This window comes from Petromyzon marinus, chromosome 49, assembly GCF_048934315.1.
Source record: "Petromyzon marinus isolate PM22_M1 ecotype Great Lakes invasive population chromosome 49, UKy_Petmar_22M1.pri1.0, whole genome shotgun sequence".
NCBI classification, from domain to species: domain Eukaryota; kingdom Metazoa; phylum Chordata; class Hyperoartia; order Petromyzontiformes; family Petromyzontidae; genus Petromyzon; species Petromyzon marinus.
Window position 1 is genome coordinate 9,510,772 of NC_133715.1, and position 17,801 is coordinate 9,528,572.

A 17,801-nucleotide genomic window follows, 5' to 3' on the forward strand; every position below is an offset into this window, starting at 1 on the left:
AAAGAAATATATTTTTCTATTGATAGATACTGCAACAATGCCCATTTTTTCTGCTTCATAACCTCCCTCTTCACACAGCAGAATCTATCGAGCTGAGCACATTGCCTTCAAAGGTTAAATGAAGTGGACTAAGGTGTGCAAGAGGGTCGTAGAGCTTTCTCTTTGACACGTTTTTAAACCCCCCCCCGCCCGCCCGCCCCACGTGAGCACATCGGCAGACGAGTCCAACAGAGAGGACAGGGCTTGCATGCTTGGCAAGAGCGCTCGCTCACGCAAACACCGTGCCGATGGTTTACACGATTAAACACCAGCCGCCCCCACACCCCCCCACCCCAGGCCTTGCTTTTCATTGCCGAAGCCCCTCCTTAACTCCTTCGGGTTAAAGAGCCGAGGTATTCAAATAGCTAACTCAGTTGCCCCGGTTTTGGATTCTGACAAACTCCGTGGACAGAAGTTTTGATCGGCGAATTTTCAGTGCTCCGCCGACACAGCGATCTGACTTTACAATGAGGGATCCCAGCTTGTGGTAAGACTTTTATCTGCTGCCTGTATCGTGTGTGTGTGTGTGCGGCTCCGCCGAGGGTTTTAAAAATATATATTTGCACTTGCGCGCAGGCAAAAGTGTTTTTGGCTTGTGTCGCCTGGTCCTGAGTTGAAGCCGTGTTGAAGTTATTAGACGAGAATATGAAATTAAGGTGACCAGATGACCGAGAAGTCGTCTGAAATGCTGAGCTGGCACCACTAAGATCATAAACTCCAGCTCTGAGGATTAAAAATATTGGTTTGACTGTCATGTGATGAACGTTATTGTCAGTGCCCCCTACAGTGTGGACAAGAATTAATGCGAAGGGACCTCAGGAGTAGTTCTGTGATATCCGCTTCCGTCGGCCATTCTCTAACATGAAAGGTTGTGCTGCTCTGTGAGAGATCTGAATGGATTCCCTCGTTTAATGACATCACATCGACAAGCAAATTGCGGTAAAATTAGCAAAAAAATGACAAAAGGAGAGAATGTTAAAATGAGCGCATGTCAAACATTCCCAAATTAGCAGCTTAGTGTTTATGTTTGACAAATTACATTGACGGGTTGGTGACATCGCAAGGTTAATTAAGTGTCATTCATCTCTATTTACATATATATCTTTGCAAAAAAAAGTTGATTGCGTTTGGTTAAAGTAAGTAAATTCCAGGCACTGCTAGCTAGATTGGAGCCTTGGCCTCTGACAGTGGGGCGTATTATGATAACCAGCTGAAAATGATGATAATTTTGACGAGCAATGGACAATGCTGGCGGCATTAAGATCTTCTCGCTCTTTCGTTCTACTGCATTGCTTGCATTACAAACGTCCCGACTTGCCTTTGAGATGTGAATGTCAAATGCATTCGACTGATATCGCAAAAAAAACAGAAAGGAAGTTCAGGTGGTCAGTGGATCGTTCTTTCAATTTTACATATGCGAGTTCGGGTAATGTCTCGATCACAGAAAAGTTCCAAGTTTAAAATGTAGATGCATATATATTTTTAAGAAAATAGCAACGTGTGTTTTTTTGTTTGTTTTACCCTCCGTAATTCCAACACTTTATCGATTATTACAAGTCGCTGACCCGTCCATACTGGGCATCTGTGAAAAAGAGCTTCATAGCTAATCGGATTCCTCCTACAGTCTCAACAAAGTGTGTAGGTTTGCACGGTTGTGCTGCAGAGCTGTCAAGGTGATGTCGAGTTGTTTCGCGTGTCGTCAAGCACGATGTCCGACGTTTTCGTCGCACGTGCCAGGGAGCTTCTTGAGAAACTGAATTCCAATTCAGGAATTTAATTGGATTTCAAGAGAGCTTCTCCTGATTCTAAAGAAGCCCCCAGCATGGTTAGCGAAGCGTCGGGACATCATGACCGAACAAACAACGACTGGATGCAATGGAATCACGTCGGAGAGAGTTGTTGAATTAAAAATAAACTTTTGCCTAGCAGTTATGAAATAACAAAATTAACGATGCTTTGCCCGTATAGCACTTCACTGAAATGTCATTTGTCATTCGTTAAAAGTAATTTCAACAGCAGAAACAATTTCATCCGTTTCAGTTGTGACTCAGGAGAGAACCTTTAAATCACGCTCGGCCTTTTATTTTGCACTTCCACAAGAGGATGTCTCATGTGAAATATCCTTCAACTATTCCCTATTCAGTTCTTGCTGAATGCAAAATCGACGGTACTTTTTGTTTGTGGATTTTTGTTTGACAGTTTTAATATCTGTATTATTGGAATACATTTTAACATTTCTTTCATACACACGTACATACACTCATGCCAACATAGTTAATATTCTCCACGTTCGGATGTGTGCACAGTGCTATCTACTGTAAGTGCATCAAGCTGCCATCTGTGAAGGAATCTTCATATCTATGTTTACATCTGTGTGTGCGGCTATGTGGTGCCTTATTTTTCATTTACAATGCTATGAACCCCCCACAATCTTTTAGTTTGATTACCAGCCTCGGCTAGCATCAGTAGCAAGTTGTATCATAACTTTTCCTGGGCCCCTTCTATGTTAAGCTAGGCTTACATTAGTGTCGGCATTGGGGATACAAAGACAGCCGGGAGTGATGCTGTCCGCACCACCACTTCACGTACCGTGCCGCAATAATCTGGACGGCTATCCGGGGAATTGTTGTCTTTCGTACTCGCGTGGTGATATGGGTAAAATATCAGGACATGCATTTCTATTGTATGTATGTAGAACTTCTTTCGCACCGTCCGTAGCCAACCGTGCTAACGGGAGGTGTGTAATCCCTGAGGGTGACCAAGCCAAACAATTAGAACCTGGTATGCTGCGGTCAATGTCAGTACTTGGGAGGCAATGCAAGTGCTTGTCTCACAGCCTTCTTATGCTCTAATAGGTGCTCGCTAACAACTCGGACCCTAGTATGGCTCAATGGGGATATGTCCGTGAGTTTGTTTCTGAACTTGTGTTTCGTGAACGAACCTGAGGTGGCACAGTCATGTTATGCCGCCGTCATAAAAAAAACACATTTGCACGAATAATAATACTCATGACGTCCTTTATTTACCCGGAAAAAAAAAATCTCGCCAAGCCTCTAGAGACTTTTGAGGAGGAGTCAGCGTTGTGATATTTGGCGATTTCTACGAATGAGTATTTCTTTAGAACTGCCTTTTTGTGATTAGTTTGTTGCCCTTCCCCCGCGCCTCCGATTAGCACGGTCGGCTACGTGCGGTGCGAAAGAAGTTCAGCGTACCTACATGGATTACATACGTAACCAGACATTGATATTGGGCACAGGGGAGTGACGCTCAGAGCTCCTCGCAGAGATGCACGGTGAACCTCCTCCCAGGCGCCTTGTCTGCTTCGACTGCCATTGTCAGTCCTGACCTCCAGCCTGCTCAAGCACACCTATTTTCCTTCACAGTCTACGTGACGCCGGAAACCCGAGTAGGTTCTCGGATCCATCCCTCGGTGTAATCCCAAGCATCTCGCTTCTCCTTGCTGCGTCTGTGCTTCGTCGTCATTGAATCCGGCACAGTGAATCGATGCTGGGTGGGAGAAACTAAAGCTTGACAGCAATAGCATGTAACTCGCCATTCGTAATGTCTCCGTGCGTATTACTCATTGAGAAATGGTGTTCCATGGGAGATGATATGCACTGACGGGTAATCATTTTTCAGAGCGTGTGGCCCAGCAGCACTTTGCTATTTAAAGTAATTCCGCAGGTGTCAGGAGCTGATAAACTTGCCTTATTACCTGCCCTAAAGATGACTTGCACATTGGGTGTTGAATAAAAAAACGATGGCCATATATATCACAAGTTTCTTATTGGACGGTGATGTGTTGACAGACTTAATTTCTCACCCTTCGATATTTCTGTGGGTGATGTTTTCTTTTTGTACGCACACACCCCGGTCTGTCAGCCCCCCCCCCCCCGCATTCCAGCAATGTGTTATGGCAGCCCCCCACCTCCCCCCCCCACGAAGCACACAGACACCAGCAGTGCGCTACAACGTGTGCCTCCGTCCCCATATGTTTGCGTCACAGTAACTCGCGTGCGTTATTGACTGTGAATTTAAGCCCAGCCTGTCGGCAATGCGCGCAGCAGTGCCGCAAAGCTATGTCGTGCCCGCAAAATGTGTCATTTGCACTTGATGTTGTGCCTGCAAAATGTGTCATTTGCACTTTTTTTTCCATCTTCCTGAACCCACTTTGAATGTGAACCATAAACTCCCGCGTGAACAAAAATAAAGTGCGCTTCAAATCAGTGCGACAGTGCCAAGTAAAACGCACGCCGTGATGTTTCACGCAAGAGCGAAATGCGTTTACGTAACGACAGTTGCATGCGCAGCGTGCGCGATCTCTTATCTTGCGAGGGTGCATTAGAAAACAAATCAGGACCTCGAGGATTTTTTTTTCGGCTAAAGAAGTGAGAGCATAATGCATTTGTATTAAACGTGATTAAACATGATAAACCACTGAAGAGTGAAAGCGGCACTCAAGATAACGGTTGCCTGGCTAAAATTAACAAGTAAAAACTAACAACAATAAACATCTGAATATCTAGGTGAATTGAGTTCATCGGTGATTTAGATACAGTATATAAATGAAAAAAAAAACTTTAATTAACATCCAGGAAATTAATCCAAAAGAACAACAACATAAAGTGTTACACATGAGCTCAGGAAATTAGCTTTCTTGGGCCAATGCCAGGCAATAATAGCTGAGACAAAGCGAGGGATTTAATAAATGGAAAAAACCCACGGTCTTCGAAACAGGGTTGGTGATCCAAGCGGCACACCAGGGTGATTTGAAGCCTAGGGGGTCTTTATTCTTGTGAGAAATGTGGCAGTTTTATCATTATTTTTTTTGACGAGGAGGATTTGGAAGGGGGTGCAGTGGGTTTAGAGGTTTGCCAGAGAATTGCTTCGGTCATACAGTTAATGGGACACTTTTTTTTTTACAACCATCTGCGCCGCCATCGCTAACTGTGTCGGTTTTTGTAGCTTACAGTTATGCACCATAAACCAAATCATTGCTCGCCAAGGCCACCCGTCGTCCATTAACGAAGAGGGTGCATGACACGGGCCATTTGTTTGTGCGTTTATTTATTTAATTGAGCTTTTGCTTTTTGGTTCTAGCGTAATTGCCGCGCTGCGGTCCGTTGTGCCTCCTTGCATCTGAAGCCGTGTTTTGAGATGCCGCAGACGAGTGCGAAATTCCCGCAGGGGCTCGTCGTCCTCGTCGTCGTCATCATCGTCGGCATTGACACGCTTTGCTCAGTGCGTCCCCAAACGTGTGAAGCTCTGCAGAGTAAATTTGTAGATGGGTGCCACAGTGAAAGCTCGATTTGTGTTGAGGCCCCCCTCCACATCCCACCCCATCTGGGCCCGTTGGTCTGATGATAGCTTTGTCCTCACAAAGGGACTGCTGCAGATTTACAACATGCAAACTGTTTCTAAATGGGTGTGAGCAATTCCAAAGTCCAGAATTTGCTGCCGGGGCCTCTCTTCTCTGAATTGTAAGGAGTTTTTGTGTCATTGCGTGTGTTATTTATATATTTATCAATCTTTGTTCTCCCCCCCCCCCATTTCCTTTTTTTTCTTTCAGCCACCAGACTCAGACAACTTTTTGGGACCATCCCAGAATGACCGAACTCTACCAATCACTATGTGAGTCACTGCACTTATGCGCCACACTCTATCTAATAAAAAACACGAGTATATACCTCTTAGACTATGATATGTTCTGTTTTCTATACTGCCCTGTTATATATTTTCTCAAGTGTATTTTAAGACGTGGCTGACGTATCTGGCCAATAGTTCCTATTTTGGAATGTGCTGTGGCGTAATGGTTAACACATTTGCCCTTTTAATCCAGAGGTCACCGGTTCAATTCACCGGTTCAATTCACCGGTTCAATTCCATCTTCTGGCGTGGCAGTTGAAACAATGGTGGAAGTTTTTTTTTAATCCCCGCCACCCCCCGCTTCTGTCCACCAAAGTTAGTCGATTGGCAGGTCGTGTGCGGGTAAGGTGCGGGAACTCCCACCTCTACGAACACGTGTCTGTGTCGGCATGGAAGAGTCGACCAATGACCCTCTAGAGTTCCCTCCAATGGAGGCCCCTGACTTGAGCAAGGAATTACAGAGCTGTCCCTTTACCTACTGTAGCTCCAGACTTGATGAATGTGTAAAATAGATCAATAATACTGGGATACGTTCCTATTTTGAAGTTTGCATGTTCTCCCCGAGGCCTCGTGGATTTTTCTCCGGTCCTCCCGTTTTTCCCTGCACAGTTAGAAACATGCCTTTCGAGTATTTGACTGCTATAAATTTCCACTTGATGATAAGCCACTTCATTTAACTATCATTGGTGGCCAGGTCGCTTTTGAAAAAAAGCAATATAGCTCAGTGGGTCTTACCTGGTAGCATAAATAATAGATAATCGCAAATGCAGTAAATCCAGATAACAAGGCGTTTTAGGTCAAAATGGTACTGGAAAAGATGTAGGGGAAAAAAGATGCAACTGCAAGCGCCGCAAATTCACGAGATCTATAACGCTGGACCGAAGCTACAACGGTGGTGGGGGATGTTGACACCTAAGCACTAACAGGGTTAAGTAAACCGCACTTACAAAGACCGTGCATCGGTGTGAATGTCTGTGGGCATACTTTGCTCTGCCCTGACTTGTAATACGGCCTGGGCTGTTTTATTTTGTATCTCAACTGCAGCTGACCTCAACAACGTGCGATTCTCGGCCTACCGCACCGCCATGAAGCTACGGCGACTCCAGAAGGCACTCTGCTGTGAGTATTTCCTCCACGCGTTCTTGCTTCTGCTTCCAAGAGAGCAGTGCATCACTGCGGGCCACAGCCCAGTCCCGTGCCCTTCTTTAAAGGAGGTGGGGGGGGGGGGATGGCACAAGGCACCGGTGAACGTTAAGCAAACTTTAAGCAACTGTTAAATGCGAAACGGGCAAGCAAGAATGCGACCTACGTTGTCCACCATGCATTCCGATGTAGCCATCTCCCCCATTGTATACAGGTAAAGGCTGCTGTGGTGCCCGTCGCCTACTTGACCCAGAGTTTAGAATGGGAGGCCGAACCTCTAGCGGACACAGCCACCCTCCCCCGCCGTCTCCCCTCCCTACCCACGCGCTACAGGGATGCTATGTTGGAGAAGAGTCCGTAGAAGGCAATATCGCAGAACTACTTCTGACCTTTCATCCACACGAGTGGCTGCTGTGCTTCACTGTACACTCTACTACAGGGTAAAGCCTATACATGTTTTCATCATGCAGAGAAAAATGTTTGTGGTAAGATTTTAAATGCATTTTATATTTATTTCGAGGGCTGGAATTTAGCTAAATACGAGTGCAAATTCAAATTTAATCCAATGGTAGTTTTCTTTTGTGTGTGTGCTCTCATTGGTAACTGGGCTGAGACCATCAATTCACCACACTCGAATAGCCACCGTTTAATCACGGGCGGCTGCCTGGAATAAAACACAGGATCTAAGTGGCACCAGCTCAGTGCTGTGAAGTCTTGAGCACCCAGATACCTCTTCCTCCATTTGCTCCTTAAAAAAACAAAGTTAAGTCACAGATTATATTTCCAACGATACAAGCAGCCTATGACGATTTTTTTTTTCTATTTCCCGAATGAACGTTCACAATGGCTTTGAAAGTACGAGTCAGACGCTGAAGCCATGGGATGAAAGGCCCATGATTAAAAGTACTCTTTGTCCATGGAGACAGGACAGGTGCCATTACTGAACATTTCGTTTTTTGGCAAAGGGCACAATCAAAATGAGTAGCTGGCATGACACATGGCTTCTCGTGTGTTCTTTTGCGTTGCCGTGCATTCATCACTGGGTACTCATCGGGCTAAGCTGACTGGAGGGAGTGGTCCTTGCTCAACACACAGTTCAATTTAAAATTTTTTTTTTTTTAAATTGGCCACCCAATGTTGGAATAGTGCCCAGAGCACCTGATTGAATAAGACATAGTTCTGGGTACGAGCCACAAGCAAAAACTTAAAATACCTTTTTATTTGAAAGGCCACCATTGCGTCAGGGTCCCACGACTTGTAGGTAATACCGTGCCACTGGGCATGTTTGGTTCCAAAGCCATTTTGTGCGGAGCGAGCCTCTCAAGAAACTAGCTTTCTGTATTTTCTTTTTATCTCTAAACGAAGCTCGCGTTGGAGGTGCGGTCGGCGCTTCAGTCGTCACGCTGACGTAAAGTGGCGGAAAATTACGTCCCGAGAAGTGATGGCCGGCAGGGCATTGGAATTAGGGTTCAACAGATGTTGCAGCGACACGATAACCGGCAACCTACGGTTCAGCTGGCGAGACCAGCCAAAACACAGCAGCGCATCTCGCCGATGAAATCGAGAACGGTGTCACGAGTGGCATGGCAATATCCTCAACCTCAGCTCAACAGGTAACCCCTTCTGAATAAATTTCATCACGGAGCCTGGGGCCTCTTAAAAGAGACGCCGTGACGACGAGACTGAACGACTGGCGCGTGACGCGAGAGTGACGTCGGCAGGCCAAGTGTGACCATTATCAAGAGTGGGGGGCGACAGGGCGTCGTGCTGTGAGCTCCGCCGTGCTTGACTCCCCCTATACACGCTTGGCTGGTTCATGTCCGCAGCCTTGGCTGTCTGATATCCTCTAATAAATGTGATAAGCACTTAACCTGCTTGCAATAAATAGATGTTCACACCCCGGGAATTCATTTACATTTTAAAACGGTAAAAAAAAGTGCGCTGGAAAAAAAAGTTATTATTTGCAAGGTCACCATTGGGAACAGAAAAGAAGAAGAAATATATATAATGTAAATTCTAAGTTGTTATTGGAATTGAAGGTTGTGATTTTAAATTAAAGTACCCTGCGTACGGATGTTTAGCAAAACAACACAGCAACAATCTTGAGAAATAAATTATAGCCTAGGGTATACTTTACACTATCTGTGTCCGCACATTTTTCAACAAATTCCTCGGTTTTTTTGGACCAAGGTGTGCAAATTAAAATTACAAATGCAAACAGCAGGTGTGTGGTTGCGTGTATATTGGGAGAAACTTCAATCAGCTGGGCATGCTGTGTGCAAAAAGCACTGGGACATTTTTGTCATGTATTTTACTTGGGGCGATTATTTTTTTTACAGAACACAAGAGAGCTCAATGGGGTGTGCATACCACCATTTGATCAATGAGAGGGCAAACAGAATGAGACAGTAAGCAAATGTAATGGCCATTCAGGATCATAAATGGCGTTATAGGATGTAAAATGCATGAAGTGGTGAGTCATTCTAGGCATTGAAATGTTGAAAAAAAAGTCCCTCGCATGACAACAGGTCCAGTTGCATGATCATTATATATTCAACTCTGACCTGCAGGCTTAGCTGATGATATAATGTAGCAGTGAAGTGGAAGCGAGAAGAGCTGACCATATTATAATGATGAAACTTACACTAGGCCTTGGCGTTTAATTAAATTAGATTTTTAGATTTTAATTTTTTTTTTTGCCAGCACCAAGAGCAAGGGACTTTTTTTGCTGGCAAGGCAGCTGGCTTAATGTTTCTCGGCGGGCGGGCGTTTTGACAAAGAGACATGATAAATATCCTTCACTGCGGGTGCCATGGCATCATTATCGTGACTTAATGGCCCAGGCCTCATATTTATACCAAAAAAAAAATGCATGGCGAATTACGCCGAGTTCCACGCCCTGCAATAAAACCCGGACGGACGCAGATTTAGTGCGGGGTAACAGCTTACGCATTTTTTTTGCCGGGGCAATAAAATAAAACCGGGGGTAGTGTGCGCGTTACCGAAAGCTGGCATCTGGAACATTTCTCCGCGACCGACATAACGCACAGATGAACGGCCGCAGATGGAGCCATTAGGTGTGCGCACGGTGATGTGTGCCATTATCCGGTCGATACTTCGCAGCATCGGCTGTTCGTGGTCACTGGAGTGTGTGCGTCTTTGGAATGAGATGACCTTAATTTGAGCGTGTACCAACCTTGAAAATGCACTGCAGCACGCGTAAGACAATCGCGCTGTTCTGTCGCTGAATCTCAATGAAATTCCGTTGCGTTGCCTTTTTTCGTTCCCCTTCTTTTGTGAATAAGCAAGTTGGAATGGCCATGAAAGACAAAACAAGCTTAGAAAACAAATATGACGAGGTTGCGACACCAGTGAGTGATATTACACCTTTTATCCTAGAGTACTTGCAAATATAAGTCGTCATCTGCTTTGTGTCTCCACGTACAAACAAAAATATGTTTTAGTCCCATCAAGCCTTCAAAACCAATATTATAAAGTAGAATTTGTTTAAAAAGCCTTACTACAGCTTGAATTTGTGTACTGTGGGATTACCAAATGTTATTGGCAAGAGTACTCCGTATAAAATATGGGACCCCGTTAAAAGGAAAATGCAATTCCACACACAGGTTCGTAATGTGTTGCCTTTGAGCACTGTGGGTAAAATATAAGCAAACCTCCGCTAATGAGTTTGTGTGCGCTGTCATACTGGCATTGATTATTGAAGCATCTGAAACTGTAAACTTTTTCTTTTTTTATAAATGTAACAACAAAAAGACCCCGCAGAGACACATGCTTCTTCAAAAGCAGACCTGCAGCAGAAGGGAGCAGACCCCTTTTTTTTTCTTGTGCGAGCACTTGATCGCCACTCGGCCGCGATTATAAAGGTTCGCCAGCTTCAGATGTGTCGGGGATTTTTTTGTTTGGTCGGCAGCAAGCGAAGACCTCTCTTGCCTACAAAGCGGATATTATTGTGTTATTTTATTTTATCAATTTATTATTTTATTCTCATTCTACGTGACTTTACCGAAAGAACCAAAGAAGACGGACACTTCCCGTTGTGTGTTCCTGGTTGCACGGCGGGGATCGTTCGCCATCACGCACAGCCGGCCGGCCAATTGGCCGACCAATTGGCGGGCCGGCTGGCCAGGCCTGCAGCCTGTTTCCATGACCCAAGGACAAAGGCAATTCGCCTTGGTCTTGATGCCCCCTGAAGAAAAAAATTAAAATTAAAAGAGAGATTCACACGGCCATGCGGAGAGAATCTGGGCAAAGATGTATTTTGCAGTTCATGCAATTTTTGTTCAAACGTGTGTACAACTCTTCTCGTGGCCATATGCAGGCCATAGGGTTAAAAGTTGCATTGGCCAGGATTCTCCTACTTTGAAGTACAGTGAGGGAAAAAAGTATTTGATCCCCTGCTGATTTTGTACATTTGCCCACTGACAAATAAATGATCAGTCTATAATTTTAATGGGAGGTTTATTTGAACAGTGAGAGACAGAATAACAACAAAAAAATCCAGAAAACTGCATGTTAAAAATGTTATAAATTGATTTGCATTTTAATGAGGGAAATAAGTATTTGACCCCCTCTCAATCAGAAAGATGTCTGGCTTCCAGGTGTCTTTTATACAGGTAACGAGCTGAGATTAGGAGCACACTCTTAAAGGGAGTGCTCCTAATCTCAGCTTGTTACCTGTATAAAAGACACCTGTCCACAGAAGCAATCAATCTATCAGATTCCAAACTCTCCACCATGGCCAAGACCAAAGAGCTCTCCAAGGATGTCAGGGACAAGATTGTAGACCTACACAAGGCTGGAATGGGCTACAAGACCATTGCCAAGAAGCTTGGTGAGAAGGTGACAACAGTTGGTGCGATTATTCGCAAATGGAAGAAACACAAAAGAACTGCCATCTCCCTCGGCCTGGGGCTCCATGCAAGATCTCACCTCGTGGAGTTGCAATGATCATGAGAACGGTGAGGAATCAGCCCAGAACTACACGGGAGGATCTTGTCAGTGATCTCTAGGCAGCTGGGACCATAGTCACCAAGAAAACAATTGGTAACACACTACGCCGTGAAGGACTGAAATTCTGCAGCACCCGCAAGGTCCCCCTGCTCAAGAAAGCACATATACATGCCCGTCTGAAGTTTGCCATTGAACATCTGAATGATTCAGAGGACAACTGGGTGAAACTGTTGTGGTCAGATGAGACTAAAATGGAGCTCTTTGGCATCAACTCAACTCGCCGTGTTTGGAGGAGGAGGAATGCTGCCTATGACCCCAAGAACACCATCCCCACCGTCAAACATGAAGGTGGAGACATGCTTTGGGGGTGTTTTTCTGCTAAGGGGACAGGACAATTTCACCGCATCAAAGGGACGATGGGCGGGGCCATGTACCGTCAAATCTTGGGTGAGAACCTCCTTCTCTCAGCCAGGGCATTGAAAATGGGTCGTGGGTGGGTATTCCAGCATGACAATGACCCAAAACACACGGTCAAGGCAACAAAGGAGTGGCTCAAGAAGAAGCACAATAAGGTCCCGGAGTGGCCTAGCAAGTCTCCAGACCTTAATCCCATAGAAAATCTGTGGAGGGAGCTGAAGGTTCGAGTTGCCAAACGTCAGCCTCGAAATCTTAATGACTTTAGAAGATCTGCAAAGAGGAGTGGGACAAAATCCCTCCTGAGATGTGTGCAAACCTGGTGGCCAACTACAAGAAACGTCGGACCTCTGTGATTGCCAACAAGGGTTTTGCCACCAAGTACTAAGTCATGTTTTGCAGAGGGGTCAAATACTTATTTCCCTCATTAAAATGCAAATCAATTCATAAAAATTTTGACATGCGTTTTTCTGGATTTTGTTGTTGTTATTATGTCTCTCACTGTTCAAATAAACCTTCCGTTAAAATTATAGACTGATCATTTCTTTGTCAGTGGGCAAACGTACAAAATCAGCAGGGGATCAAAATCTTTTTTCCCTCACTGTAGCTGTTATGTAAGCATTCTCAGGGACATGACAAATTCTGGCTTTTGTCAATTACTTAGTAATGCACCACTCAAGACAACGCAGTCACAAGCAGTTCTCCCTTCTTCTGGTATTGCGAGATATTCTTCTTCTGTTAATGTCCAAGTGTTTTGTGCCTATTAAGCCACCATGATGCAACTGAGTCTTATCTGAAAAACTTCGTGTTAAACGAGTCGTCAAACTGCCGCAGAAGTGCAGTATATGCATCCCAGCATCCAATTTTGTAAATGACCTGCAGCCATGCACTTTTTGCTCCTGGGAGGCAGTTTTTTTTTCACATCAACGATGCATTGCCTTCCCAGTCCTGCCGAGATCCGTGTGCTTCTTCGGCATGGGCCAAGCCCTTTCATCACGTCCAGTCGTGAAAGTGAAAATAAGATGAGCAATATGTTACTCATTTATTTAAATGTGTACGAGGAATCGCAGCTGCGGTACATCACATCGGGTACATATCTGTCCCACTGGTGATCTAGTGTCGCAAACAAGTACAGGCTGGAATGTTTTATTTCCTTTGGTTCAAAATTTTTTTTTTTACTTTTCGTCTCCCTATTTTCAGGGATTGTTTTTTTGAATGACAATTATAATTTTGCACGGAGGAGGGGAGAAAAAAAAACAACCTTGGCATATCTCATTGTGCTCTAATTAGGCAGCCCGCTTTGTAATACATTATTGTAAAACGTGTCGGTGCCGCATGGACACAAAAAAAAACCTCACAGATGGTGCTGTCATGGGAGCAGCAATGACTGCAAAGACAAAACTGTGGGAGGTTTTTTTTTCTTCCCATCATTATTACGCGACGCAATTAAAGTTCACATTTACTCCTTAAATTACTTCATAGATTTGGCCAGGTTATAGCATTTTATGTCGTGCAGTCGGTTGGCTGAATTGGTTTTTCGGAAAGCGATAAACAGTTGTTATTTAGAGCGGTGTATTTGGTCGTAGTTACTTTATGTAACCGTCAACAATTCCATTTGGCCTCCGGTACGTTTTAGGGGTTGTACCGGGTGTCATTCGGTACATTGTCTGACGTTTCACTCAACATGCTTGCCAGCTTTTAACAGGAACCGAATTGACTGCAAAGACAAAACTGTGTGAGGTTTTTTTTCCCATCATTATAACGCGACGCAATTAAAGTTCACATTTACTCCTTAAATTACTTCAGAGATTTGGCCACGTTATAACATTTTATGTCGTGCAGTCGGTTGGCTGAATTGGTTTTTCGGAAAGCGATAAACAGTTGTTATTTAGAGCGGTGTATTTGGTCGTAGTTACTTCATGTAACCGTCAACAATTCCATTTGGCCTCCGGTACGTTTTAGGGGTTGTACCGGGTGTCATTCGGTACATTGTCTGACGTTTCACTCAACATGCTTGCCAGCTTTTACAGGAACCGAATTGAGCGGCCCTCTCTCGATCGATTGCGTGGTGTTGCTGGCCGCTGCTGCTGTGTGATTTTGGTCGGACGAATGTTACTTCCGTGAAAACCTAAGCATACATCTTCGCATAGACCCCCATTAGGTCTGTAAGCTGTTTTAAAAACCTGGCCGACGTGTGAATAGCGAGTGTAATAATAATTATTTACATGAAATAAAAAAAGCAAATGATTACTCTCAGATTGGACAGACAAGCCATCCACAACGAATTCAGTCAAACACACAGCTCCCTTCACGTTTGTACTAAGTATCACATGTGGCCTGGTTTGTTTGTTACCCGTACAACAGCCCCATGTCAATCCAATGCTGTGTGGAGGGCTTCTGCTCATTGTGCCAATCACGGGGATTTGTTTGACTGCACTTCACCACGCTGCTAAGTGCTGTTTGGTGAAGGTAGGCGGCATAGATGGGAGAACACAGAAGTACAGTAGAAAAATACATTTGCTCGCACTACCCTCTGATGCCCACTACGGAGTTACGTAGCAGCCCGTGGCAACTGTGTGTGCATGGATGGTCACCCATCCAAACACTATGACAAGCTGCAGCTGCTTAGCTTCCGAGCTTTTACAAAATCAAGCACAAATGTATGCCATGTATGTTGAACGCCTTTCGCACCTGTGCGTAGACAACCGTGCTAGACGGAGGTGCGGGAAATCAATCTGGGTGATTTGTTGCTCGTTGACGTTAAAGACCATGTGACGTCATTCGAAAAAGAGGTCACCTGCGTCGGAGTCGCGGGTCCACATTCGGTAAACTACCCTGCAAATTACTCAATTGGGAGAGCCCACGACAATCATCGCCCCCTGCCGCAGAGCACCTACAACACTACGTCTGTGAAACGTGGCGCCTTCACAAAAATAATAATTACATTTTATACAGGGTCATTCACGCGAATTTCATCCCCCAACGCCGCCGTACACTCATTTTATACGAGGGCCAAATCCGATTTATAGCAAATGGCAAGAAAATTAAAACCCTTTAGAAAATAAAAAATTAATGAACACATCAAGAAATGGCACGAAAACAAAATGCACAAACAACAGTAACAAAATAGTTATCACGTCAGAGAAATTAGTTCATTAAGTCAACATCCCAGACCACAGTGCCAACTTCTCGCGCGAGCCAGGAAACCTTTACAGGAGGGGGGGTGGAGTGCAAAAAGTTACGGCTAATTTAGACCAATCGGTCAAATGTCCAAAACGCCTTGCTCTGTAGCAGTGGTTCTTAACCTGGGGTGCACGGTGCACCCCCTGGGGATGCGAGATGCCCTTTCTTCCTGGGGGTGCGAGACATGGGCAGTTTTTTTTTTTAAGGCAAATAATCGAAAACACAAATTAAGCACGGGCACGTAAGTACAACTACTTTGTTGCATCAAACCTATATTGATTAACAGCTCTATAGGAACGGCACAACTCCCGGATGTACTCACGAATTTGCTCTGCTCGCTTCCTCTCACCGCAGTGGACCTCGTGAGCCTGGATGCGCTCACCAACGTGTTCGAGCAGTCGGGCCTCAAGCAGAACGACCGCCTCATGGACGTGTCGGAGGCCGTCGGCTGCCTCACCACCATCTACCAGGGCCTGGAGCGCAAGCACAGCGACCTGGTGAACCTGCCCCTCTGCGTCGACATGTGTCTCAACTGGCTGCTCAACGTTTACGACACGTAGGTCCTCCGCGACACCGGGATTTCCACGCCTCGCGTAATTATTGGGACAGTCTCGCCTGCTGCTACGTTTAGCCCGACTCTGAAACTGCCATCCCAAGAGGCACGATTGCTTGGATGCTTCAAAACTTGTGGGTTGCACCTCCTGCATGTTTGTTCATGGTTGTCTGGTTGGTTTGTTAGGCAGTGGAAAAAGACAGAACAGTCTTATTTATCAGTCAAGTTTGTGTTGCATTATTTTCCACGTGTGTGTGCGTGAGACTGTGTCAATATGCGCGGGGAAGGGGCAGTGTAGCGGTTAGCACGCTGCGCTACGATCCCTGTGACTCGAGTTCGTTTCCCGCTCAGCCTCAAATGAGTACCGGGTGTGGTGTGTCAAAACATCGCCACTGAGGAGACAAAGGCGGTCTGGTGTGGTGTTGACCACCCACCCACTTGTGTATCGTGTCGTCCTTCATAGGTGCTCGCAAACAGCACTTGCCCCAACAGCCTGTCAAGGCTATACGGGAGGTCTTTGTGTCAATATGCGAGTGGGACGTGAGGGCTTAGGCTTGTGCATGTTGTCTGGACAACCTCATTGTTATGGGACAGCCTCGCCGTTTTTTTGTTCAGAGCAGCTCAAAGCCTAGCAAGGGAGAGGCATATAAATAAATCAGTCTTCACTTCCCTGCCATAATTTTCTGCATTGCTCGCTTGTCTAAAATTCAAGGCTTCTTTTTGGCCATTGTGATTGAGACCCGGATGCTTTGCACTTGGTGCAGGAATGACTTGCTCGGGTATCTTGAGCGTTTCCAACACTGGGTAATTCCCGAGAGAAGGAGAGATGTGTACGCAATCCCGCATTGGAAGATTCTACTTCTCGTTCTTGTCAATCGCCTTTAGATATCCTACCAAAATAATGAATTGTAATTTACCACCCCTTTTGTCAGTCCGCTGCTGGATGAAGTCCTCCAGCCAGCCGTGTCGGTCTTTGGGGGTTATTGTAAACTGACTTCACAACGCTTCTCGGTGCGGGTTGTGAACGGGGTTGGGGAACCCGCCACCATTTTATCCACACGGTGTTTACTCCTTCCCAGCGATTGCTCACAAGGGTGTCACGATGCATTGATTCATTGAATTAAATTATTACTCTCACGATAAATTAATCTCTCCCAGGCGTATAAAAATGGTACATTTAAGGACCGCGTAAATGATATACGCTCGTGACATACTCATGTTTTGCATGACAGTCGTAATAATACGTTTTCAGTTCAATTCTTGAATCAGGCACTTATTGGATTATTCATAGTCGGTAAATCCAGCATGAGGCAAACAAGGTATTTAAACATATCTAATGATGCATTACAGTAATGGGGGAAGTTGGTGATGCAATGATTAAGGCACTGCGTTCTGAACCTGGGTACCCGATAACAACTCCAGGCTACAACTGCCACCAGTGGTAAGCGATACTTAAACACGAACAGCTAGTCCCCGCTCCCCTACCCACGTCTCCAACCGGCATTAACCAGCGTGGTGAAGTACTGTCATGACTTACACGACGTTTGGAGACCTCCTCGGGTAGTGGATTGACTAAGCGCCGTCAACTATAACGACAATGATTGTGTTTATTGTTCACATGTAGATGTGTGCGTGTGTTAGTCTGTTTTCATCCTGTGGGTATGATGCTTGTCTATGCGTTGTCTAAAATTGGACCTTTTTTGGCGAGTATCAACGTATGAAAAAATAAGAATAGGTTTTACCCTTTCTGGCAATCAAACAGCAGGTGTTAAGATGTTCAAACACCAAAGAGAAATGATTACTTGCAAAAAAATGTTTCTATTTGGTGTTTGAACATCTTAACACCTGCTGT

At 45.1% G+C, this 17,801-nt stretch overlaps 1 protein-coding gene across 8 annotated transcripts in view; it reads left to right on the forward strand.

Moving 5' to 3' along the window:
- Positions 1-17,801, forward strand: part of LOC116953045 (dystrophin) — a 662,108-nt gene that overhangs the window by 601,503 nt on the left and 42,804 nt on the right. For 7 of the 8 annotated variants that reach the window (XM_032972888.2, XM_032972885.2, XM_032972886.2 and 4 more), the window contains 3 exons: positions 5,609-5,670; positions 6,730-6,804; positions 15,751-15,952. In XM_032972888.2, the coding sequence (XP_032828779.1) occupies positions 5,609-5,670; positions 6,730-6,804; positions 15,751-15,952 (339 nt within the window). Of the gene's footprint in view, positions 1-383; positions 527-5,608; positions 5,671-6,729; positions 6,805-15,750; positions 15,953-17,801 lie in introns of those variants that run through there. The other variant, XM_032972893.2, reaches the window with a different exon arrangement.